Source organism: Rana temporaria, chromosome 11, assembly GCF_905171775.1.
Source record: "Rana temporaria chromosome 11, aRanTem1.1, whole genome shotgun sequence".
NCBI lineage: Eukaryota > Metazoa > Chordata > Amphibia > Anura > Ranidae > Rana > Rana temporaria.
In genome coordinates, this window is record NC_053499.1 from 29,782,270 (window position 1) to 29,809,213 (window position 26,944).

At 45.9% G+C, this 26,944-nt stretch overlaps 1 protein-coding gene across 3 annotated transcripts in view; it reads right to left on the bottom strand.

The window, feature by feature from the left end:
• The window catches only part of HIPK3 (homeodomain interacting protein kinase 3), a 176,181-nt gene extending 154,040 nt beyond the window's left edge, over window positions 1-22,141 (bottom strand). For all 3 annotated transcript variants that reach the window (XM_040328293.1, XM_040328292.1, XM_040328291.1), the window contains exon 1: window positions 21,795-22,141. In XM_040328293.1, coding sequence (XP_040184227.1) covers window positions 21,795-21,870 — 76 coding nt within the window. In that variant the 5' untranslated portion in view covers window positions 21,871-22,141. The remainder of the gene's footprint in view (window positions 1-21,794) is intronic.
• Window positions 22,142-26,944: the final 4,803 nt, after the last annotated feature.

Sequence of the window (26,944 nt, forward strand, 5' to 3'; positions counted from 1 at the left end):
GGCTCTTCACGGCGCTATACGGTGCCTGCGCACAGACTAGGAGCTGACTGCGCAGGCGCCGTATATATCCGAGTCCTATTTCGGCTATTTTCGGAACGCGTGACGCGCCATAGCCGGACGTCAATCATGTTCCCCTCTTCATAGGAACGCCTATTTCCCTGCCGGAGTCTGAAACGAAACTGAGCGATTAAACGGTAAATACAGCGGCAAAAAAAAAAAACGTACTATAGCTGACGCAAGTATGCTGGATGGGATGGTACATTAAAAAAAAAGTTTTAGGGTGAACCTCCGCTTTAAAAACTAACACTTCCAAATCTACCGCCATCCACATTCTAAAGGCCCCTACACACAGTCGGATTTTCCGATGGGAATTGTGTGATGACATGCTATTGTCGGAAAATCCGACCATTTGTACACTCCATCGGACAACTGTTGTCGGATTTTCCGGCAACAAATGTTGGATAGCATGCTTTTACATTTTCTAACAACAAACGTATGTTGTTGGATTATCCGATTGAGTGTACACAAGTCCTTCGGACAAAAATCCAAAGTACAAACACGCATGCTCAGAAGCAATGCTCACCATAACACAACATTAGCAGAATTTTGCCAAACAGTGGCACTAAAGAACTTAAAAAACACGTCGTTTTGTGTTTGTTGGCCAACAATTATTTGCTGTTTGTATGCAATACAAGGCCTACGCACTTCTGACAAAAGCCTTTTTACTAGTGGATTTAAATCAACTTGATTTAAATAAAACCCACCCTGATATTAAAGCTTTCATAAGATAAGATCTACTTTAAAGCTGGTCTCCCCCTTACCCTTTATCCCCCCATGTAACCAACTTCTGGTTAAATAATGCTACCTAAAAGCCTGTTTCACTTACCTATGATATGATACCATATGATGTGTTCCACTTTCTTCACTGCAGAGTGGGAAGGTTCTTCAGGTGCCCACTTTGCGGTCTGAGTAACACAGACACTTTTTATTGGCTGTACAGTGGCAGAGTTCTCTCAGACCCCAAAAGACCGCACAGAGCGATGACATCACCACCACAGAACCTTTCAGCGCATGCAAAGGCTACAGCATAGCACCTCCGGTCTCCACTACAGGAAGACGTGCAGGAAAGGGACATGCAATGCTGGATTCAGCTGGGCAAAAGGAAGTTATCCTTTTTTTTTCTTTTTTTAAAGCGGGGTTCCGGGCAGAAATGTTTAATTTTATTTATTTTTTGCAAGCTAAAATTAATCACATTAAATAGTCCCTAAAACATATTAATAGCTCCCTAGTCATTGCAAACACTTCCTATATATCCTCCAGCTCATGTTGTGGCCGTATCCATCATAGTTGTGGGCATGCGAAACCCAGTTCCTTTTTCTTCCTGGTTTTCAGGGAGAGGTGCATGCTGGGCGATTTTTAGGCCCAGAGACTCCTGGGAAATGAGTGTCATCATTTCCCAGGAGGCAATGGGGTCTTAGGACAGGAAGTTGAACCACCTAGAACCAGGAACTAGGCAGATTACGAAATGTGCCTAGTAACAGCCAGATAGAAGTGAGTAAAAAAAAATCTATATATTTTTTTTTTTTTTACATTAAAGGCGAACTGTTAATAGAAAGTTCCTTTTTAGGGTGGAACTCCGCCTTAAAACAGGGGTACATTACTTGTCTGGAGATTGGGTAGTAAGGGTTACTGCCCACTACTTTTCTTTGTGGCTCTCTGGCGTTGTATGTGGTCAACCGTAGCCTAGAAACAGATTATTTATTGGTATGTGTGCAGGGCACAAGAACATAAGCAGGATTTGTTGTTTATACCCATGCTGCGTATCTAGTGTGCGTCAATCTCCGATAACCTAGCAACCAGAAAATAAAAAGGAGGAGTGTTCATTGCATCACTGAACTTAAATTCAGGCAAACTCTTGCCTCCTTCAACTACCAATTAACCAATTAACACATGGAGCTAAAAAAACAGCAAGAATTCTTGCAACTATTTCCATTCTATTTCCCAGCAGACTTCTAATAAAGCACAGAGGAATGTCTTTGGCAAGCATGCTTTGCTCATCTACTGACAAGCCATGAAACATGCATGACAAATATTGCCTTTTAAGAGGCCTGAATCATAAAATTAATGAAATCCCTGATTAGGCTGATGGAATATTCAACATGTAAAATCATGAAGGGATAAAAGCGGTTTACCAGCCATCCTTTATCTCATCATTAAAGCACAGTCTAAGTTTCTAAGAGAAAAATGTTCTAAATTGCTGTTTACCTCTCCTTAGATGTGGTGGCTGCATTAGTCCAAACCCCCCCCCCCCATCCCATTATTTCCACCCTGTGATCCTGCCAGTAACATATTTCCTGTCTAAGGCCCCTTTCACACTTGTGTGACTTCAAAGTCACCTGATGCAGCCACGATTTTCCCGCGATTTCAAGGAATGCCTGTGTAATTGGCATCAAAATCGAACCAAAGTAGTGCAGGGACTACTTTGAAGTCGAAACGTCTTGAAGTCGTACTAATATGAATGGTTGTCATTGGAAATCATGGGAAACGACTTGTCATGCTATTTGGCCATCACAAATCGTAGGACAAGTCATATAAGTGTGAAAGAGGCCTTAGGGGGACAACACTTATTGCAGCCCCTGTTAGCAGGCATCCACTTACCTGCTGCCGCCACATCACTAAGGGTGCAACGGATCGTGCCCGATCCGCGATCCGAACGGGCCAACCAGTTCGGATCGGCACAGAATGCGATCCGCGGAGCGCACCGCCGCCGCGGCCTTAGAAATGCCGCAGCTTCGGCCTAGCTCCGGAGCGGTCGGCCATCTTGGTACACCCGGCGGCGGTGCGCGCCGACATCATCACCCCTCCCTCTGCTCGAGGATCTTCTATTCTGCAAGAGCGCGCTGTCTGCATGTAACCGAACCGAGTACAGGGAGACTGAGTAGTACAGTGAGTTGATTCATGTTGGCTATATTACAGTGGGAAAAAGGGCTATACATATACAGTGTAGTGTGTTACTGAGCGTTTACTAGTGGGGGGGCCGGGGCAATGTTGGCTATTATTACAGTGTGGGAAAAATGGCTATTACAGTGTTACTGTTTCCTAGTGTGGGGGCCGGGGCAATGTTGGCTATTATTACAGTGTGGGAAAAATGGCTATTACAGTGTTACTGCTTCCTAGTGTGGGGGCAATGTGGGAAAAATGGCTATTACAGTGTTACTGTTTCCTAGTGTGGGGGCCGGGGCAATGTTGGCTATTATTACAGTGTGGGAAAAATGGCTATTACAGTGTTACTGCTTCCTAGTGTGGGGGCAATGTGGGAAAAATGGCTATTACAGTGTTACTGTTTCCTAGTGTGGGGGCAATGTTGGCTATTATTACAGTGTGGGAAAAATGGCTATTACAGTGTTACTGCTTCCTAGTGTGGAAGCAATGTTGGCTATTACAGAGTGGGAAAAATGGCTATTACAGTGTTACTTTTTTTTACTTTTTTTTTTTACTGATCCGAAAATGATCCAATCTGTGACTTCTGATCCGAGGATCGATCTGATCCATGAGTTTTTGGATCCGTTGCACCCCTACACATCACCATCCTCCCCGTTAAAGTGAATTGGACCGTTTTGAGTCAACAGTAGGTCAGAGGAGGAGCTGCTTGCAGGACAGAGAAGACAGTTGCTCTTTAAAAATTATGATTTACAGTAAATCAAGCTTTTTTTACTAGTGATTAAAAAAAATCAACTTAATTTAAATCAAATCCACCCCAATCTAAAGCCAAAGTATCAGCATGAAATCCCGGCAACTAGCATTATTTACAATGTCTTATAGGCACTGCCAATGATCATCAATGAGCGTATTCAGAACCAGCCTAAATTTGATCAGTGGGTACAACATTCATTAAATGAAAAATCAAAGAAGATGGAAGAAAAAGTGTTCAACCAATTAGATGCAGGCACGGATTTAGGTATTTTAACAGCTGGCAGCAATAGCCACAGTAGAAGATTGGTCCATTCGCACTGTTTAGGGTGGGTAAAGAAACGCAAAAAGGTATTTCTCAAGCATAGGGAAAAAAATACGATCTTTCTGACTTTATGCACTGGTCGCCCATGTGACAAGCACATCTGCATTGGACAGATCAGTGATTGATTACCACTATACCCAGTGACAATTAAACTTATACTACGAATGACCATGGTGGCTCTAGCCTGAGAGCCACATGCCTGGACCTTGTGATACATAGGGGCAGGATATCCTGTGGACTTCCCAAAGTTAAGATGGCAACCTAGGTTTGTGAATCCCTGTCTCAAAACAAAAACAAAAAATAGTGGAGTAGGGCACAAAAGACCCAAGTTACTAATCTTGAAGATAAGCTGACTGGGCAGGTTAGAAAACCCAGTCCCATTACCACAAACAAGAACCTCTTGCTGAATGTATAAAAAGAGACATTTGGATCATGCTTGCAATGGCTTCATGTCTTTGGAACCCAGTTTCTGGAAATTTGCTTTCTCGATATCTTTTCTACCTAGTTCTTACATGATCATGGCCCTTTACATTTGTTAGAGGAGTAGCTGAAGCTGAGTTACCACCACTCCCCAACATACCGTAAGCAGCCTGCATGTCTTTTGTTGGAACAAGGTGTGCTGCAGACCCTGATTGATCATTGCCAGCCAATCAGTTATGTGTGTCTATCGGACAGAAGCTTTCAAAAGGATAGAAAGCATTATGCAGCACAAGAGCTTTTGTTGGACACATGAGCCAGCAACACCCTCGGGACATTGAAAAAGTAGTCCATTTAACTGAAACTCTCAAGTTCACCTGGGTTGCTATGGTTGCATCAAAGCCGTGGTTGGAATATATATAGATTGTTTACGGTGTATGAGCTCATTCTCTACCTTAATTGGTATTAAAAGCATGACAGAAAAAATCAATAAGAAATTTCTGAGCTTGATTACTATATATAGGTGCATTTCCTTCACTCAGCCGCTTAATACGTTTCTGGATTTTTTTTATATTAAGTTAAGGGAAATAGATTACAAAATAAAACACATAGGTACCCAGGTCCTGACATAAGCAGCTAGTCCCTCAAATGTATACTCAATACAATAAAAAAAAAAAAATCATAGAGGCTCCCAATAGCTGGGGCGCTACTATAAATTTAGGGGGTGTCAATAGTTGGGCTTAGACTTTACTAATTCTGTGTAAATTAGCCTCTGTTCTGGCTGTGGTTGTGCTTGATAGAATTTTTCCCTTGTTGCCTGTGGGTGGCGTTACCACCTTGGGTCCATGTTGGAACTCGGGCGAACCATGGTGTGTTAGGAAACCCTTCTCAGCAGAAGCCCAGTGGGAGTGGTGCCCCGCTGTGCATGCTGGGAGGGGATACTTAAGGAGACGCCGTTTTTCGCCTGAGTGTGTGATTTCAGCCTCAGGACCACGTCTGGTCCAAGGCTGTATTCCTATCGGGTAGGCCCAGCTATGCTGGCTGGGGCCTATGGTTCTAGAAGGGATCCCAAGTTGTATATCCAAGTGGGGGAAGCTGCTTAACCAAGGAAATCGGGGGAGGACACCAAGCAAGCAGGGCTGTGGAGTCGGTAGATAAATGTTCCGACTCCTCAGTTTTATGTACTTCCGACTCCGACTCCGACTCTCCGACTCCTCTGTATTAATATGCGAATGTATTTTATACATTCCTTGAGGGAAAGAAACGCAACCTACCACAGGACTACTGGCTGGGAAGCCAACAGTCTACTGTATTGCACAGTTTAAGCAAAAGACAAACACAATGAAAACAATCAAGTGGCTGGATAGTAGCAGCAGGCATAAACATCAGGAACAGGATCTGTACCAGTTCAAAAATACAAACCACATTATTTGGTTGTTTTAGAACAAAAACAAAGCTTATCTATAATGAACCAAAAACAAAATCTGTAAAACCTAGAAATGGTTTATATTAATCTTGAAATGTAGTTATAGGCTTAGCAAATGCAAATCAATTCAATGTAGAGTTCTAAGGAAGAGAATTGCCTCTGCCAGATCCTCTTTCATAGAGGCTCTTAAGTCAGACTTTATTATTTTTAGGGCTGAAAATAATCTTTCGACACTGACTTGGGTGGGTGGCATTGCAGTAACTATTCTGGCCACATCACTAACGATCTCTGGATAAACAAGGATGGCTTCTTCAACAGTAAGTTTTGATGAGCGATCATACTTTTCAACTTCTTTTAGTGCTTTATAAAACTCCTGTTGGAATTTTTTTTATTTGGACACTTACTGGTTCTCTAACATGCGTTCCCTGTAAAAGCAGAACACAACACTATGGAAAGTATAAGTATTGCAGCTCCTAATTGTGCGTTGCGTGCCATATAGTGAAGCACATGAAAAGCATGCTTCTTCACGGTCACTTAACGTGTTCGTTTTGCGGTTACGTGAGGCACTGCATGCATTGGTCTTTATTCTTACAGTAGAGAAGTCATTAATTATAACTTTTTGTGAATTGGGACATTTAAACTTGCTTTTTTTTTTATTCCAATCTAAATTTAGTAGGAGTCGGAGTCGGAGTCGGTGCATTGTTTGCCGACTCCGACTCCAGGTACCCAAAATTTCCCCCGACTCCGACTCCTCGACTCCGACTCCACAGCCCTGCAAGCAAGGCAAGCTGATGTCTCGGGATGGGCCTGGTGACCTTGCTATAAAAAAGATCCACTATTCAATTTGTCTTACAGTCCGGCGGATCGGCTTAAAGGCTCTTTTTCTGTAATGCAGGGAGTTCGGGACTTAAATCCTTTGGTAGAGGATTCCTGGCTATCCAATTTTTTTCTCCATACTTTCCATACTGTCCGTGCATCATTCCGGCTGCTAGGCCATGTGAGAGGATTCCATCCGGGTGAGCAATACCCACTCAGAAGTGAGTGGTGAATACTGGAACTTTAGATACTTTTGTGCATTCTGTACCGCGTACCCGAACCTTCCCCTTCTCTATACTCTCTACTTCCTTTACAAGTTCTATGCAGCAAAAATAAAACCTAACAGTTGAAGGTTTTACATCTTGTGTGGACACATTACTACAAACTTAGAGGTAACGTGCAAAACCCAAATTTAACACACACACACACACACATATATATGAGAGTGAAGAGCGAGAAGAGCGAGAAGAGCGAGAAGAGCGAGAAGAGCGAGAAGAGCGAGAAGAGCGAGAAGAGCGAGAAGAGCGAGAAGAGCGAGAAGAGCGAGAAGAGCGATCTCTATATAAACTGGCACCTGTTTTTGAAAAATACCCTTCCCCACTTCTGGGAGACTGTGCCGTAGCACCGTCGTTTGGATGTTTGGCCCCCCTCCTCCTTCCTCCGTGCCAGTTGGAAAGTGCAGCGCGCTTCATGCACGCACAGCAAGGAACCGGCTGTAAAACCAAAAGGCTTCACTGCCAGTTTCCCTTACTATGAATGGCGGCGGCAGCACCCGACAGCCGATCCAAAAATAGGCTGGGGTGCTGACATTGTGAGCTCCCTGGACAGGCAAGTGTCCATATAATAAAAATCAGCAGCTACAGTATTTGTAGCTGCTGACTTAATTGTTTTTCCCCCAGGCAGAGCGCCTCTATATTTTCTCTAGAAAATGGAACGAAAGAGAAGGAACCAGCCTAGTGCATCATCCCATCCCATGATTGAAGAACACAATCATAAAAACTGCTCACAAGTACGAGAATAAATTCACTTTAACCCACCGATCCGTAGCTCGAAAATCCTGGAATCAACAGTCTCCAGTCAGTGGGGGAACCACACTTGGGACCCTGCTGGTTGACAGGATTCTCCTTCTTTCTTAGAACCTCTGAGGAAGGAGGAGAATCCTTTGGAGCGCGGTTTGGAGACTGTCGAATCCAGGACTTTCGAGCTACTAAGGATTGGTGGGTTAATGTAAATTCATAGTCTTAAGTTTGTAGGTAGTTTTTAGATTTAATTCTTCAATAAATACATGTGGATTAAAGGGGTTGTAAAAGCTTTGTTGTTTTTGACCTTCAGGCATCCTATGCATGAAGATGAAAAAACATCCGATGCTTACAAGCCCCCCAGCCCCCTGTTTACTTACCTGAGCCATCGAAAGTACCGCGTTGTGAACGCGCTGGCTTCTCAACTTATTCATTGGCTGATTGATAGCAGCGCAGCCATTGGCTCCCGCTGCTGTCAATCAAATCAATGACGCGGGGCGCCAGGGTAAAGTGATACAATCGGTGGCTATGGCCACAGACTGTATCAAGGGAGCACACGCGCAAACTAACCCCCTTGGGAGAGCGCTTCCCAGAATGCGGGTTAGCTGATGCAGGGAGGAGCCTAGACAGCTGCCGAGGGACCCCAGAAAACAAGTATCGGGGGCACTCTGTGCAAAACTAACTGCACAGAGGAGGCAAGTATGACATGTTTTGTTATTTTAAAACAAAAATACGGGAACCTTTACTAACCCCCTTTGATGCACTAGGCTGGTGTGCCCTTTTCCTTTCCACACTCTTACTATAAGCCCGATTTCAGCTTTCAGCTGCAGAAAGTAAAAGGTAGTTTGTAAGTTATTACAATAGCTGAACTATTATTTTTAAAACTTTTGAAGGAATAGGTAATGCTGGATTTGTATGGAGTTGATACGACAGACCAAAAATGTACAATACTGTTCAAACCTCTTCGGAGCATAAAAACACCTCTCTAAAAAAATAAAAATAAAAAAAGGCTCCTGCACATTCCATGGAAAACAAAGATAAAAAAGCGAATCCCGTAGCACAAAAAACATTCGAGGGTGAAATTACAGCTCAGGCTCACGTACTGTATTTCGGATATGTCATGCAATGGAACTCACTAGAAGAAGCAACTGCGCCTGAATTGATCAGCGGAAAAAAGGAAGCCATGCCGCCAAAGAGCACTATGGTTAGACGGCATAAAAGCCAACACCAGCCAGAACTTGAATCAACTAGAAGAAGCATTATAAGATCAGGAAACAGAGAAAGAGACGGCCCTAGGCCTGCGGAGAGTCGGACACGACTGAACAGATATCACACATTAAAGTCAATTGAAATTTGTTTACCATCATGACTGCCTTTCCAAAGCACAGCACAGCTCCAACCTGTAATTGAACGCAGGAACCTGAATATTTTAGAACTAATAAGTAAAGCCAAAGCTCCAAACAGATTACAGATCCTGCTAGTTCACTGTTATCAGCCTGCTCTCAACATAATCCAGTTTCTGCTGTATGACCGTAAAAGGAAGTGTTTTGGTAGCAGTTTCTCTCTATGTACATATATATGTTCAAATGCTCGATTTCCACTGTGAGATTTACTTTCTCATCCGTAAGAAAAAGGAGTCATGCCTTGAACTGCAATAAACAGTAAGGCCCCCATGCACACGAGACGCCGGTGCAAACTCTGCTGAACACACGTTTTTAAAGGTTGAAATCGGCGTTTATAAACGCCCGTCTTGCCGCGATCGCAGCCGCGTTTAGTTAAGAAACATCATAGGACCCTCCATAAGCTCCAATAACAGTATTATTTAAAGCGGGGGTTCACCCTATAAACAAAAAAAAAAAAAAATGTTTTTTCTTCTAGCATAAAATTAGGCATAGTAGCGTGAGCTACAGTATGCCTGTCTTGATTTTTATAGCCCGGTACTCACAGTGCAATCGTACATTGAAGATACCGACTCTCCGTGGGGAATGGGCGTTCCTATCGAGATGGAGGATGATTGACGGCCGGCTCTGGCACGTCACGCTTCTCCGGAAATAGCCGAAATAGGCTTGGCTCTTCACGGCGCCTGCGCATAGTCTGTGCGCAGGCGCCGTATAGCGCCGTGAAGAGCCGAGACCTACTCCGGCTGTCTTCGGGGAGCGTGACGTGCCAGAGCCGGCCGTCAATCATCCTCCGTCTGGATAGGAACGCCCATTCCCCGCGGGGAGTCGGAATCTTCTATAGAGGATTGCACTGTAAGTACCGGGCGAAAAAAATCAAGACAGGCATACTGTAGCTCGCGCTACTATGCCTAATTTAATGCTCAAATGTTGCTATGGAGGGTGAACCACCGCTTTAACCATTTCAGCCATTTTGTGAGACCAGAGTAAGTAGCAGCAGCTGAGAGAGCAGCAGTGTACTTGTATTTAGCGTGTCACTTGCCACATCACCTGCCACGAGCTGTGGATTGTCCACTTGCCACATCACCTGGCACAAGTTGTGGATTGTCCACTTGCCACGTCACCTGGCCACATCACCTGCCACAAGTTGTGAATTGTCTACATCACCACCTGGCCACATCACCTGTCACAAGTTGTGAATTGTCCACTTGCCATTGCCACATCACCTGCCACAAGTTGTGAATTGTCCACTTGCCATTGCCACATCACCTGCCACAAGTTGTGAATTGTCCACTTGCCATTGCCACATCACCTGCCACAAGTTGTGAATTGTCCACTTGCCACAAGTTGTGAATTGTCCACTTGCCACATCACCTGTCACAAGTTGTGGATTGTCCACTTGCCACGTCACCTGGCCACATCACCTACCACAAGTTGTGGATTGTCCACTGGCCACGTCACCTGCCAATTCAATACAAGCAATTACATTTTTTTTTATATTTTTTTCTAATGGCTTTTCATCATTTGCCATCATTGAGATTTCCAAAGTTAAAAAAAAAAAAAAAAAAATAGTCACCTTTAAAAACTCTTTTAAACAAAAACGCGGCAAAACGCTAGTACCACGTTTAGCCGCGTTTTGCACCTAAAATGTGGAAAACTTTTGTGTCTGAACCCATTTTTTTGCTTCTGGAAAAACGAGGTTAAACGCAACTGACTAAAAACGCCAAAAAACAAGACCGTGTGCATGGACACATAAGATAACATTGAATGCGTTCAGGGGCAGTTGAAAAAAGTGTCCAACTACATCTGAAGGCGCATTCAACAGAGTCTTATGCGCATGGGGCCTAATAAAGGTAAATACGTTTTTTTAAAGCATTTGCCGAACGATCAACGGAAAAAGTCTCAGAAACGTCTCTGCTCATGTATACAGGCATTTGAATAAGAACAGCAAAGTCTATGCCAACTGCAAAATCATGGCAAATGTAATAAATTATTTACCCTCATTAGAAATATGACAAGAATGAGTGCAGACACTGCCCAGAGCAATTTTCACCTATTACAAATATGCTGCCAAATCTCACAAATCTACACGCTGCATTACACAGCGTAGAAGGCTACAACTAGCAGGCCATACACGGTCGAATTTTCGAACAAATTTTCTTTTCAAAATCAGAACGTTTTTTTTTTTTTTTTGTGATCCGATGCCACCATTGATTTTCGAAATTCGGCCGACCAAATTTTAATGTTGCTGGGAATATTCGTTTCTCTCCGGGAATATTCGTTTCTTGCACATGCACATTTTTTTTCTATTACATTTCCCGCACGAATCTCCCATCATTGATCAGAAATTCGGATTTCTCAAATTTGTTTGCCGCACGAAAATCGGCTGTTGCTGCAGCCCACTAACACTGCGAAATTCGTACGAAAATTCTTTGATACGATTTTCGAAAGAAAATTCTTTCGAAATTCGAACCGTGTATGGCCGCCTTAAAGCTCGCAATCAGTCACCAGTGACAAAATTCTGTGAAGATGTTGGGGATGCTTATCTGTTCCTGGAAACAAAACAGTGACTTCCAATACACACGCACCCACCCTCCCCCACCCCGCCCCGGAGAAGTTTTTTTTTTTTTTTAACTGGCCCAAACAAGGCATTACCAGCTTTGCCCATGCACGTACGTTAAACAATACACATTGTAACTGTAATAAAACCAGTAATTGAAAGCTTAAGCCACTCCCATCCTTCACAATAACATCCTCCTCTTTGTAGCCTCACATTCCAGAGAGGCTGTTGGAGAATATGTGAGGCTGGGCTGGGATTACAGCCTTCAACCCGTCACACCTGTCACCAAATACAAATGGAGTTTGATTGTTTGAAGCATTTGTCCAAGTCATTCAGTGTGGGTCTCGTCCCCAAACTGAAGGCACAAAGTGCAGTGCCACTCTTTTATAGGAACTAACAAAATGTAAAAAGCTGTAGAAAGTCTACATTCTGCTAAACTAATACAAGTTTTAAAAGTTGTGATTATGTACTATGGAGATAATCGCTCATTCTGGAGCTGATAAACAACAACAATTACCAAGGCAGGGCAATGTGTAAGACTTTGTAAGCAATAGAAATCAATCACCTTTAATTGTATTTTCTTAAATAAAGGAGAAAGCGAGTTTCCGATAACAAGAGGTGCAGATAAAAAAATAAAACCACATACTCACCTATATGTCTGCAGCATTAGCTGTCCCCTGCTGGCTCGAAGCCCGAGAACTGAGTGATCATGTGACTGCTGAACACTTGGTTGCCAGGCCTGCTCTGAGCACAGAGTGGCAACGGTCAGTGCTCTACCCCCTCCAGCGCTCACTGAAGAGCCAGGTAGGAGAGGGGGGGGAGCGGCTGGGTCAATTACTTAGTGGTGTGCTGAGAGGCCAAGCAAATTGCTGCTACAGGAATTTGGGTGGATCCTGAAATTATCATCGGGATAAATTAAGAGCCTGAAGCTGCTTGCTTTAGCCCGCTGTCAGTGATTCTGGGTCACAGGAGAGCACAGGTCACTCATGTGACTCACAAGAGAAGTATCAACAAAAAGAGCTTTGGCCATACTGCTCTTTAAAAGCTTCTTTCTCAAACACTTTTTTTTTGTGGTAAAATTCATTCAAGGGGTTGTAAAGGTACAATTTTTTTTTTCTTTACCTTAGTGCAGTCCTCCTTCACTTACCTCATCCTTCCATTTTGCTTTAAAATGTCCTTCTTTCTTCTAAGAAATCCTCACTTCCTGTTCTTCTGTCTAACTCCACACAGTAATGCAAGGCTTTCTCCCTGGTGTGGAGTGCCGTGCTCTCCCCCTCCCTTGGACTACAGGAGGGTCAGGACGCTCTCTACGTTGCAGATAGAGAAAGGAGCTGTGTGTTGGTGGGCGTCCTGACTCTCCTGTAGTCCAAGGGAGGGGGAGAGCAACGACACTCCACACCAGGGAGAAAGCCTTGCATTACTGTGTGGAGTTACAGACAGAAGAACAGGAAGTGAGGATTTCTCAGAAGAAATAAGGACATTTAAAAGCAAATGAGGTAAGTGAAGGAGGACTGCACTAAGGTAAAGGAAGCTATTTAGGGGGGGGGGGGGGGGGGGGGAGAATAGTACCTTTACAACCTTAAATGTTATGTTGTAGAAATAAAGAAGACGTAAAAAAAACGTCAATACTTTATCTCTTAGGCCTCGTACACGACCGTTTTCCTCAAAAGAATCCATCAAGAAACTTGCTGGCAGTGCTTTTTTGCAGAGGAAAACGGTCGTGTGTACGTTTTTCGTTGAGAAAACTGTTGTGGAACTCGACGAGAAAAAAAAAAAAAAAACAATTTTTCCTCGTCGGGAGTCTCAATTTCCTCGTTGTGTTCCTCGTCGGGCTGGTTTACGACGAGAAACACGATCGTGTGTATGCTTAGAAACCCACGCATGCTCAGAATAAAGTATGAGACGGGAGCGCACCTTCGGTAAAAGTAGCGTTTGTAATGGAGATTGCACATTCGTCACGCTGTAACAGACTGAAAAGCGCAAATCGTCTCTTACCAAACTTTTACTTAACACGCAGTAACATGAGATTAGCAAAAGCAGCCCCAAGGGTTGTGCCAGTGGAATCGAACTTCCCCTGCCGTTGTATGTGTGGTAGCGCGTTTGAGAACGATGAGATTTGATCTTGACAGTGTGTACGCAAAGAAAGCTTGTCAAGTTTCTCGACAAGCCCAACAAGGAACTCGTCGGGGAAAACGTTGTTTCATTTACGACGAGTTCCTCGGTCGTGTGTACGAGGCCTCACGTTGTAAGTGTGCAGAAGCAGGGCCCCTTCTAACCCTCTTATATTGAATTGTATTGTTGGTGTATCGTCTACCATTATATTGTAAATCTCCGCGCAAACTGTTGGCGCCATGTACATCCTGTATAATAAAAAATTACGCACCCTCTTTTTACAAACACCTCATGCTCAAGTTTAAAAATCTAGCGGAGCAACTTCTAAAACAACCAATAAACTGCCAAACAGAGCGTCGATATTACAGATCCTTGCGGCACAAAAAAACAATACGAGTGTTCTCGTCATTTTACCACCAACATGCCAACTCTCCCATAACCTCCTGATCTTCACAAACAAAAAGAAGTAACCAACGCACACGCTCAAAAACCTTTGACGTCTTTTAGATCCGCTCTTCTCATCCTGTGAAGTATGGATACACAGATATTCAAAGGCCCGACTGTGTGCAAAAATGTCTACATGCAAAGTATTGCGCAGATTTATGGAGCATGTGCTGGAAGAAGAGCTGGAAGTGACATGATGAAGACAAGGCGGAATTTAGCGTTCAGAAGAAAAGTGTGCATTGAAAAAATTATTGGTAGACTTTTTTGTTTCTTTTTAGCTATAATGTAAAGAGAGAGCCTTGAAATGAGATAGGGGATCTACGATAATGAAGAGAAAACAGGATGTAAAGGGGGAGGGGGGGGGGGTTTGATGAGTGCATTTCTATATGGGGCAACGTCTCAGTGAGCGGCCTCTCTCACTGGCGTATCTGATCAGAGCTCCTAGAAGTTTGTGGAATGTGTTGGGCTCAGCAGTCCTTTGCTGACACCCAATTCACGCCCTCCTCTCCATCTCCACCCTCTGTGAATGCACCAGGCCACAACATGTTGACACAACTGCTCTGATGAGCACAAAAAAGCAACATCATCATAAAACAAGCTACACACCTATAAAGCCTTTATTGGGAGGGCAGAGAATAGTGAGATTTACATGTTTTTTTATCCCCTGAAATCTAAACCAAGGAGTCAAAAATCACAACTGGCCCCCGGGGGTCTGTTCCCCCCAAAGGTTAAGAGTAAGAATAGAGGGTTAAAGGTCTTTCTAGCAGCTGAACACATGGGAATAAATGCTAAAAGCATCTGCCACATAGGATCACACTTGATAAAGCTTGGGAAGAAAAACACCATGAGAAACAGTCGGGCAAAAGTTGTAATTTGCTTTGTATTTTGGTTCCCTTGACATGAGCTGGCAACTGTTGCTGTGTTGTCTTTTCTTTCTTGTTTTGTAATCATTGACAACAGGTTGTGAAAATAAACAATGGCCTCTTTAATATTGAATATCACATATCTGAAGGAAACGCTGCAGATGAACACAAAGTAGCAATACAAAAAAAAGACACGTACAGAAGGAAAAAGGCTCCATTTGTTTCAGAATTATTATGTCAAGAGATCTTGATACGCAATATAGAAAACGATGTGCTTTGTGTTCTCACACAGATTTATGTTGCCTGGTATGGTCACACAACGTTGTGTATACAATCAAATGCCTATTGCCATACTTTAAAATACAATAAAACCTTGTACAATTAAAAAAGTATCGTCATGTTACAACCGAGTATAAAAGAGAAGAGAGGCGCCTCCAAGTTTAGCAACACAGTTACATTTAGTGCCGGTGTCTTGCCGAAAAAGCTCCCCCGGCGGATTATGCCCCTCACCCTGTACTGCGCAGGCGTGGCGCCTGCCTCCGAAAATTGCCGAACTTGTAGCTCTAGACGGCGCCTGCGCACACTTCTGACTAGGGTTGTCCCGATACCACTTTTTTAGGACCGAGTACAAGTACCGATACTTTTTTCAAGTACTCGCCGATACCGAATACCGATACTTTTTTTTAAATGTGTCCACAAATGCAGCCATGTCCCCCCACAAATGCAGCCATGTCCCCCCACAAATGCAGCCATGTCCCCCCACAAATGCAGCCATGTCCCCCCACATATGCAGCCATGTCCCCCCACATATGCAGCCATGTCCCCCCACATATGCAGCCATGTCCCCCCACATATGCAGCCATGTCCCCCCACATATGCAGCCATGTCCCCCCACATATGCAGCCATGTCCCCCCACATATGCAGCCATGTCCCCCCTATATCCAGCCATGTCATGTATTCTATTTAGGTATCGGGGGTATTTGCGGGAGTACAAGTACTCCCGCAAATACTCGGTATCGGTCCCGATACCGATACCGGTATCGGGACAACCCTACTTCTGACATCCAGGCTCTTTCCTTACCATAGTACAAAAAAACTGCGCTATCATAAACCAATAAGAAATGGATAAAAAAGGCTGCAGTTAGGTGGGATAAACACAGAATAAATAGACAGAAAAAACTACGCCAGCAATATTAAACCAACAACCGGAAAGGTTGCCACCTTTTTGCTCGCTGGAACTCTGACCAAGTGAAACTGGACTAAGTGGTGAGCTAAAACCCAGAGTTGAAAACAGGAGATTATAACAGGCGTCATCAAACCTAAGCTGTAGCACACATCCCCATTGAAAACGTCTGCGTATGACGAAACGCGTCTGATGGCGTACAGGGACGTCACGGCGTCGATTTGAAGGAGAAAGGGCTCCTATAGTGCCGGCCGGCATTGTTTACATGCTTTTTAAAGATAAACTTTTGTAAGTACATTACTTTTATTTAAAAAATTATTTTATACGAAATTGTGCTATGGTCTCCTTTCCTCTCATGTGCCTATGGACTGCGTGTATGTAAAAGCCTAGCACCCTCATTATCGGAAGAAGTTCTGTTTGGGGTTCCAATCCTGTGGACGGAGACCATGGCCGGGCATTGTGTTAACGCTGGTTAAGCTTGCCCTTCTGGTAAGCTGCTTTCCATCAGTTGGCAGGCTCTCACGTATTCCAAGATTCACAGTGGTGGCATTTGTCATGTTTATGGATACATATTGAGATTTATCCATTGTACTTTGGGACATTATTATTTTTCATCACCCCAACCTTTTCGGTTGTTGGTTTAATATTGCTGGCGCAGTTTTTTTCTGTCTATCTTTCCTTACCATCCCCGTTGAGGATGTTAAAAAAGAGCCAGGAGGCCGAGCGAGTGAAGCGTGACATTGGCTAGGCCACCTAGGGGGCAGCTTTATCTTTACGCCGGCGTACCTCTTACGGAAACGGCGTATCTTTACTGCGACGGGCGCACGTACGTTCATGAATTGGCGTATCTAGTCATTTGCATATTCTACGCCGAACTCAACGGAAGCGCCACCTAGCGGCCAGCGTAAATATGCACCCTAAGATACGACGGCGTAGGAGACTTACGCCGCTCGTATCTTAGCCTAATTTAAGTGTATCTGGTTTCCAGAATACGCTTAAATTTGCAAAAGCATATCTACTGATACATCGGCGTAACTTTCTGTGAATCTACCTATAAGACTCTCATTCACTTCAATGTAATTTCTTATGTCCAGCGACTTGGGGCAACTTGAAGTCTGGCAAGTCGGATCCCAAGTCGCTGTAGTGTGAACCAGCACTTAATGAAGGTACAACATTTAGCAACATATTGCTACATTTAGAGGCGCTTCTCTTCTCTCTTATACTCTGTAGCTCCTGCTTGATTTTGCTTCTAATCCCCATGTGGAGGATTCCATTGGTGGATGAACATTTTATGGTTACACAACTTATCACATTGCTATAATCTTTTTATATGGACTATAAACTGAAGGACCTATGAATAAATGGCTGTGGAACGAATCATCTGAGTTTCCATTATTTCTTATGGGGAAATTTGCTTTGATATACGAGTGCTTTGGATTACAAGCCTGTTTCGGGAACGAATTATCCAAGGTTTTACTGTATCAGCGACTATGACCTATTCCAGCCAAGGACTCTCAGACAATCTTATGTCAACCCCCACAGCAATTTACCTAAAAGAAAACAGAGTCTCCCACATGTAGTAGATCAGGTCTTACAACCAGTAGATCAACACATTTTCCAACATAATGCACGGCTGCTTTGTCCCAATTCATTCTGAAGCCAAGTCTCCCAAAAACACGTTTCTACAGTCTTACCTCCCAGTCACACCACATTTGTTACACCCTCTACAACTTTACATCTCCTAGATTACACCTCCCTGATGTCTTTTTGCTTCCGCTTAACAATTCCCTTTCTGCGATATATATCTATATATCATTCGATCTATCTATCTCCCGTACTCAAGTATAAGCCAACCCTAATATAAGCCGAGGCACCTAAATTTACCACAAAAAACTGGGAAAACTTATTGACTCGAGTATAAGCCGAGGGTGTCCATCTGCATGCCTCACTGTGCCCATGTGCATGCCTCACTGTGCCCATGACTAGACTGACGTTTAACATTGGAGTCTATGGAAGGGGTGCCCGGAGTTTCAAAAATCAGTGCTCCCCAACCGTAGGTCCCCCAGACAACAAACTTTGCACACGTGTAGAGGAGAAATGGGGCTACGTGTACAACGAGCTGGGCTACGCGTGTGCCAAGTTCCGGGTCCAGGGGACCTACGACCAGCCGGTACTGGGTCCCCAAATTCACAGAAGAAATGACCGTTTAACATAGGAGTCTATGGAAGGGGTACCCGGCTTTGAAAAATCGGTGCTCCTCGGACAACAAACTTTGCACACTTGTAGAGGAAGAGTGGGGCTACATGTGTGCCAAGTTTGGGGTCCAGGGGACCTATGGCCAGTACCGGATCCCCAAAGTCCGGGAGATCAGGCGCAAAAAAGTGACTCGAGTATAAGCCGAGGGGGGCATTTTCACCAAAAAAAAATGTGCTGAAAAACTCGGCTTATACTCGAGTATAAACGGTATATCATTATCTATATAAAATTTCCTTTAGATTTACCAAAACCATACAACATGAGGTCAAACCTAAAATGCTTCTAAATTTGTATGCAGTCAGACAGGCCCTGGCACTACATTGTTCAAGGTAAAGGAAATCAAATAAAACATTTGTATAATGTATGGCCGGCCAGGGTTTCTATTTGCCACCTCATTACCCCCCACTTTTCACTCTCCTCAAGTACGTTGCTGCAAAATTTCCCCATGCCCATCTATTTATACCCCACCCTGCTTCTAGTCGCCCACTGCCTATTTATATTCCAAAGTATTGCATAATCTCCATGTCTCTATACATCTTTCCATCTGTGATCCACCTTCCCTTTCCCAACTTTTCAGCCTTCCTCTATATCAGTTTTATTCTTCATGTTACCCCACTTTTATTTTAGATCTCAATCCTTCCCACCTCAGTGCATTCCCCTTATATAATCCCACTTCTCTATCCTACGTATCCTAATCCTCCTCCTCCGATAATATAGTTCTACTCCTCGAAGCAATCCCTTAGAGCCCTCCAGTCTCCTCTCTGTACCACACCAACCTGTAAAAGCCATGAATCTGCATTTCCTAGGGCTCCTACCTATAAACCCCTCAGTGTTCACTTCCACCCTATAGATGTCCTGTGCCTTCCCTCCAGCCTGTAGTAGTCCCCCCCTATCTACTCTCTGTAGATTTCTACATCTGTAAAAGACCACTAACCTCCTATCTGCAGCAGTCCCACTGATCTTCTCTCTGTAGAACCCCCCCCAATACTCCTCTCTGTGAAGCATCATCCCCCTCTTCCCAATCTCCTCTGTGTAGCATCCCCCCCCCCATTCCCCCTCTGAATAAGCCCCTCTCCGATCTCCTCTCTGTAGTTGTACCCCTCCATCTCCTCTCTGTAGTAGCCACCCCGGGATCTCCTCTTTGTAGTCGTTTCCCCTCTTCCCATCTCCTCTCTGTAGTAGCACCCCCAACCCAGTAGAAGCCCCGATCTCTAGAAGGTGCACCCCCCCCCCCCCCCCCATCAGTTCTCTTTAGTAATTTCCCTATCTCGTCTCTGTAGTAGCCCCCTGAACTCCCCCAGGATCAGCTTTCTGTAGCAGTTCCCCTCTCCCCCCATGATCACCTCTGTAGTTCACCTCTGCACCAACTTCTCTCTGTAGTAGCCACCCTGGGATCCCCTCCTTGTAGTAGTTTCTCATCTCCTCTCTGTAGTATCCCCTCTGATCTCCCCCCAGGATCACCTCTCTGCAGTAGCCCCCCTGATCTCCTCTCTGAAGTAGTTCCCCTCTCCTCTCTCTAGTAGTTCCCCCCCCCATCTCCTCTCTCTAGTAGTTCCCCTCTCCTCTCTCTAGTAGTTCCCCTCTCCCCCCCCCACCCCCTCTCTCTAGTAGTTCCCCTCTCCCCCCACCTCCTCTCTATAGTAGTTCCCCTCTCCCCCCACCTCCTCTCTATAGTAGTTCCCCTCTCCCCCCACCTCCTCTCTATAGTAGTTCCCCTCTCCCCCCCCCCCACCTCCTCTCTATAGTAGTTCCCCTCTCCCCCCCCACCTCCTCTCTCTAGTAGTTCCCCTCTCCCCCCACCTCCTCTCTATAGTAGTTCCCCTCTCCCCCCCCCACCTCCTCTCTCTAGTAGTTCCCCTCTCCCCCCCTCCTCTCTATAGTAGTTCCCCTCTCCCCCCCCAACCTCCTCTCTATAGTAGTTCCCCTCTCCCCCCCCACCTCCTCTCTATAGTAGTTCCCCTCTCCCCCCCCACCTCCTCTCTATAGTAGTTCCCCTCTCCCCCCCTCCTCTCTATAGTAGTTCCCCTCTCCCCCCCCACCTCCTCTCTATAGTAGTTCCCCTCTCCCCCCCCCCCACCTCCTCTCTATAGTAGTTCCCCTCTCCCCCCCCACCTCCTCTCTATAGTAGTTCCCCTCTCCCCCCCCTCCTCTCTATAGTAGTTCCCCTCTCCCCCCCCACCTCCTCTCTATAGTAGTCCCCCTCTCCCCTCCACCTCCTCTCTATAGTAGTCCCCCTCTCCCCCCCTGTAGTAGTCCCCCCCTCTCCCCTCTGTAGTAGTCCCCCCCTCTCCCCCCTGTAGTAGTCCCCCCCTCTCCCCTCTGTAGTAGTCCCCCCCCTCTCCCCTCTGTAGTAGTCCCCCCTATCCTCTCTGTAGTAGTCCCCCCTCTCCTCTCTGTAGTAGTCCCCCCCTCTCCCCTCTGTAGTAGTCCCCCCCTCTCCCCTCTGTAGTAGTCCCCCCCTCTCCCCTCTGTAGTAGTCCCCCCCTCTCCCCTCTGTAGTAGTCCCCCCCGCTCCTCTCTGTAGTAGTCCCCCCTCTCCTCTCTGTAGTAGTCCCCCCTCTCCTCTCTGTAGTAGTCCCCCCTCTCCTCTCTGTAGTAGTCCCCCCTCTCCTCTCTGTAGTAGTCCCCCCTCTCCTCTCTGTAGTAGTCCCCCCTCTCCTCTCTGTAGTAGTCCCCCCTCTCCTCTCTGTAGTAGTCCCCCTCTCCTCTCTGTAGTAGTTCCCCTCTCCTCTCTGTAGTAGTTCCCCTCTCCCCTCTGTAGTAGTTCCCCTCTCCCCTCTGTAGTAGTCCCCCTCTCCCCCCCTGTAGTAGTCCCCCTCTCCCCTCTGTAGTAGTCCCCACTCTCCAGTAGTCCCCCCTCTCCTCTCTGTAGTAGTCCCCCCTCTCCTCTCTGTAGTAGTCCCCCCTCTCCTCTCTGTAGTAGTCCCCCTCTCCCCTCTGTAGTAGTCCCCCTCTCCCCCCTGTAGTAGTCCCCCTCTCCTCCCTGTAGTAGTCCCCCTCTCCCCCCTGTAGTAGTCCCCCTCTCCCCCCTGTAGTAGTCCCCCTCTCCCCCCTGTAGTAGTCCCCCTCTCCCCCCTGTAGTAGTCCCCCTCTCCCCTCTGTAGTAGTCCCCCTCTCCCCTCTGTAGTAGTTCCCCTCTCCTCTCTGTAGTAGCCACCCCGGGATCTCCTTGTAATAGTCTCTAGAAGGTACAGCTCTCCGCTCTGTGTACATGTCTCTCTCTCTCTCTCTCTATGAGTCCCTAATTTCAGTCGCTCGGTGGGTAGGTGTCCCCCCCAGACTTACCTTCATAGAGCAGCAGGAGGTGCAGCGTGCAGGGCTGTGCCGGACATGTCAGGCAGTGTGCGGGGCCCCTCTGCATGCTCAGCTCGCGCCGGCCGCTGCCATCTTGTCCCGGCCCTGAGCTCCGTCACCGTCCTCCTGCTTCCCACCCTCCAAAACACCCCGGGCGGCTCGGGGGAAGAGGGGGCCTGTCCTGCGTCTTCTGTCTTCTCAATAGGTCGCGGGGGAGCCCATACTAGTCCTGTCAGCGCGGGCTCCTGGGCTTGCTCGGTCCCGCCGCGCACACACCGCCGCCGCCCGCTCCCCTCCTAACATGTCGCTCAGGCAGCCTAAAGGAAACAGACAGCACCAGCCGATCCCCGAGCTCATCCGACCCAGAGACGCCACCTGGCGTCCGCAGCGAGGAACGTTACCGTGGCAACCCATGAGCCCTTGTTTACATCGGTGACGTCATTTGTATTAACTCTCTGCCCGCTAGAGTGGACCTCGGTGCCCTGTGCAATGGTCATGTACAAAAAAAAATTATAATAATCAGGCGTTGTCCGGGTGATCCATTCTCCATGTGATGGGGAAGAGCCTTGTATCTGAAGTGCAATGCTTAGCCCTGCCACCAGAAATGTGCTGTCATGTCTTCACCTTTATCAATAAATAAATATACAAAATATAATTCCTCATTTAATGTGCGATCTGCAATAATAAAGAAGACCCACCTGTATACTAATCAACGGGCTACCATAGCATTGCATGCTTTCTTTATTTTAAATTGTCATTATACATACAGTATGTGTTCTATGACCATGAAAAATATGTCTTCTTTTATATTTTATTTTATAATACAAATCTGCAGCTCAACACAGGAAATCCTGAATGATCCGTATAGAATGCCGCAAACTCTCAGAGTATGTGGGCGACAAAATAACAATGACCGCATGCTTGCTCATATGTAGTCTTCATGCAATTTAAAGCTGGAGTTCACCCATAAAACAATGTTTCCCCTTAGATGGATGCTCGTTTTGTCTAGGGGAATCGGCTAGTTGTTTTAAAATATGATCCGTACTTACCGTTTTCGAGATGCATCTTCTCCGCCGCTTCCGGGTATGGGTCTTCGGGAGCGGGCGTTCCTTCTTGATTGACAGTCTTCCGAGAGGCTTCCGACGGTCGCATCCCTCGCGTCACTAGTAGCCGAAAGAAGCCGAACGTCGGTGCGGCTCTATACTGCGCCTGCGCACCGACGTTCGGCTTCTTTCGGAAAATCGTGACGCGATGGATGCGACCGTCGGAAGCCTCTCAGGAAGACTGTCAATCAAAATAGGAACGCCCAGTCCCGCAGCACATACCCGGAAGCGGCTGAGAAGATGCATCTCGTAAACGGTAAGTACAGCTCATATTTTAAAACAACTAGCCGATTCCCCTAGACAAAACGAGCATCCATCTAGGGGGAAAAAGTGTTATGTACGGGTGAACCCCCGCTTTAAATTTTATCAATGAAACCACAAATAAGCTTCTATTTTGATTTTATTATTTTTATCTCCCTCCCAGCACATCAAAGTTGTCTTTAAAGTGCATTCAAAGACAAAAGAAAAAATCATTCTGCAATACATGCACAATTCCCTATGCTTTACCAGCGCAGGGAAGAAACAAAACTAAGTGCCGTTTCTTCCCTAGCCTGTGCTGCTAATGGCGGACCCCGTGCACTTGCGCGGGAGTGATGTCACGTGGCTCTGGCGAATCACAGAGCCGGAGTCCTCGGCCAGGAAGGAAGAGGGGCCAGAAGGTGTATGCTGCCTACACATAGGGGGCCATATTCTGAGTAAAGTTACGATGGAGTATCTCAGGATACTCCATCGTATCTCTCTTTTTTGGCCAGTGTATCTATGCGAGTGATTCTTAGAATCATTTTCGCATAGATACGCTTAAGATCCGCCATCTGTAAGTCACTTACACTGTCGGATCTTAAATGTAATTACTCCGCCCGCCGCTAGATGGCGTTTACGTTCAGGTCTCATTTGTTTATGCAAATGAGCCTGATACGCCGATTCCCGAACGAATTTGCGTCGCGTAACCGTCGCTAACGTCGTTTGCATAAGCGTAAACTTACCCCTGCTATATGAGGGGTAAGTTTACGCAAGTCCCACATAGGCCATGTTAAGTATGGCGTCGGGTCCGCGTCGTGTTTTTCCATCGGCTACGTCGTTTCCCTAAGTCGTTCTTGAATACGACTTTACGTCAATGACGCACACGTTGGCGTCATTGACGTTTTATGCCGAGAACTGGAGCATGCGCACTGGGCTATTTTAAGCCCGGCGCATGCGCAGTTCGTTAGAATCGGGGGCGCGCTTAATTTAAATAGAAGCCGCCCCCTTGGATTTACGCTGGGATACGCCGGGCCAAATACACTACGCCGCCCCAAACTACGGAGCAAGTGTTTGGGGAATACAGCACTTGCTCCTGTAGGTTGGGGCGGCGTAGTGTAAATGGCTTACGCGCCGCCCGCCTACAATCTACGGGAATATGGCCCAGGGTTGCCACCTGTCCAGAATTCACCCGGACAGTTTGGGTTTTTGAATCATGTGTCCAGGTTTTAGTCCACCTGAAACCCGGACACATTATTCAGACCAGACTGTGGCTCCCCAAGTAACCAAGATAGTCATACACAAATCTGTTGCCAGTGTGTGTGACTGTTTGGGGGCAGGTTTGGCATCACTGAAGGGTGGGGTGATGATGTCAGCAAGAGCAATTTGGCCACAACCACTGGCGCGCTTTGTGCGCTATGTTACTGATCTTCTTGGGGCACCCAAATTTGTCCTAGGACTTTTATAATCCTATAGTGTTTACTGAAAAAAAAATCATTGCCCTATGCTGCCGAAAGTATTCGGGTTTGGCTTGAAGAAAAGGTGGCAACCCTACCTACACAGGGGACATCGCTGCATTCTTTTGCGGGTACGTGACACATACTGGGCTAGTATGCTATGCATACTAGCCCATTGTGCTTTTTATTTGCAGGGAGCAAAAGAGGAAGTAAAACCCATCAGGGTTTACTTCCTGTTTCAGAGACGGTCACAGGCTTCTAACATGCGAATTGGATGTGGTTTTTCCACATCCAATTACCTATAGGTAGAAGTCACATATAAGGGTTTACAACCACTTTAATGGAGCCAGTTCACACATCTCCGGGATGGATGCGGAGCGAATTGCATTGGAGTCCTGTGCGTCTTCTGGTCCATGTCAGGTCCGAATTCACCCGAAATTTCGGACCAAAATCAGACCTGAAACGGTGAACAGGGATGCACCGGACGGCTGCTCTGAGCCGCTCTGCATGGAAATGTGAACCCAGCCTAACACGCACATGAACTTCAATGGCATCCCAGTCTTATGCAAAAACAATAAGGATATGGACAGCCGCACTCCAGTAACTTGAAAAAAGACGTGCCCTTTATTGGGTACAGGAAAAAATGCACTACAGATATCAGCACACAGTGGGATAAACAGCTGACGCGTTTCGCATTGAGTGTCAATGCTTAATCATAGCTATAGATGAAATAAAAAAAATCCCAGTCTTAGTCGGTAGGATTCAATATTGAGTTGGCCCACCCCTTGCGGCTATAACAGTTTCAACTCTTCTGGGAAGGCCGTCCACAAGGTTTAGGAGTGTGTCTATGGCAGGGGTGCCCAACCTTTTGAAGCGCAAGGGCCACTTAAGCAACTTGGTAACCAGTCGAGGGAAGTTTTACAGAAATGACAAATCAATTAATTTTAGTAAAAAAAGCATTTATTCCTCGCTCCATTAAAAGAAGTTGACAGATTCTCAACCTTTTCAATCCCTTCATTTTTCTATGTGGCTTAAAAAATGATTAAAACAAGATGTAAAAAGTGCTGCTAATGTGTTCAGGGTTTTTTATTTTTTTATGGGTTGTTTTATTTGTAAATAAAGTTACCGTGTGTATATATATATATATATATATATATATATATATACAGTATATATATATATACAGTATATATATATATATATATACTCGAGTATAAGCCGAGCCGAATATAAGCCGAGGCACCTAATTTTACCACAAAAAACTGGGAAATCGTATTGACTCGAGTATAAGCCTAGGGTGTCCATCTGCATGCCTCACTGTGCCCATACCTCACTGTGCCCATACCTCACTGTGCCCATACCTCACTGTGCCCATGCCTCACTGTGTCCATGACTAGACTTACGTTTAACATGGGAGTATATAGAAGGGTGACTGGCTTTGAAAATCGGTGCTCCCCGGGCGTAGGTCCCCCAGACAGCAAACTTTGCACACTTATAGAGGAGAACTGGGGCTACACGTATGCCAAGTTTCGGGTCCAGAGGACCTACAGCCAGCCGGTACTGGGTCCCCAATGTTACCGGAGAAATTACTGTTTAACATGGGAGTCTTTGGAAGGGGTGCCCGACTTTGAAAAATTGGTGCCACCCGGTCGTACAAACTTTGCAGAAGAGTGGGGCTATAGGTGTGCGAAGTTTGGGGTCCAGGGGATCCATGGCCGGCGGGTACCGGGTCCCCAAAGTCCGGGAGAGCAGGCGCAAAAAGAGTATAAGCCGATGGGGGCATTTTCGGCACCAAAAAATGTGCTGAAAAACTCGGCTTATACTCGTGTATATACGGTAATATACTGTGTGGCCCGGATTCACGTAGGAGATACGACGGCGCATCTCCAGATACGCCGTTGTATCTCTGAGTCTGAGGCGTCGTATCTTGGGGCCTGATTCAAAGAATCAGATACGCCAACATTTCTCTAAGATACAACCAGCGTAAGTCTCCTACGCCGTCGTATCTTAACTGCATATTTATGCTGGCCGCTAGGGGCGTGTACGCTGATTTACGCCTAGAAATATGTAAATCAGCTAGATACGCCTATTCACAAAAGTACGCCCGGCCGACGCAGTACAGATACACCATTTACGTTAGGCTTTTTCCGGCGTAAAGTTACCCCTGCTCTATGAGGCGTAGATGAGGCGTAACAATGTTAGGTATGGACGTCGGAACAACGTAAAATTTTTCTCGTTTGCGTGAGTCGTTCGCGAATAGGGCTGGGCGTCATTTACGTTCACGTCGAAAGCATTGGCTTTTTGCGGGTTAATTTGGAGCATGCGCACTGGGATACTTTCACGG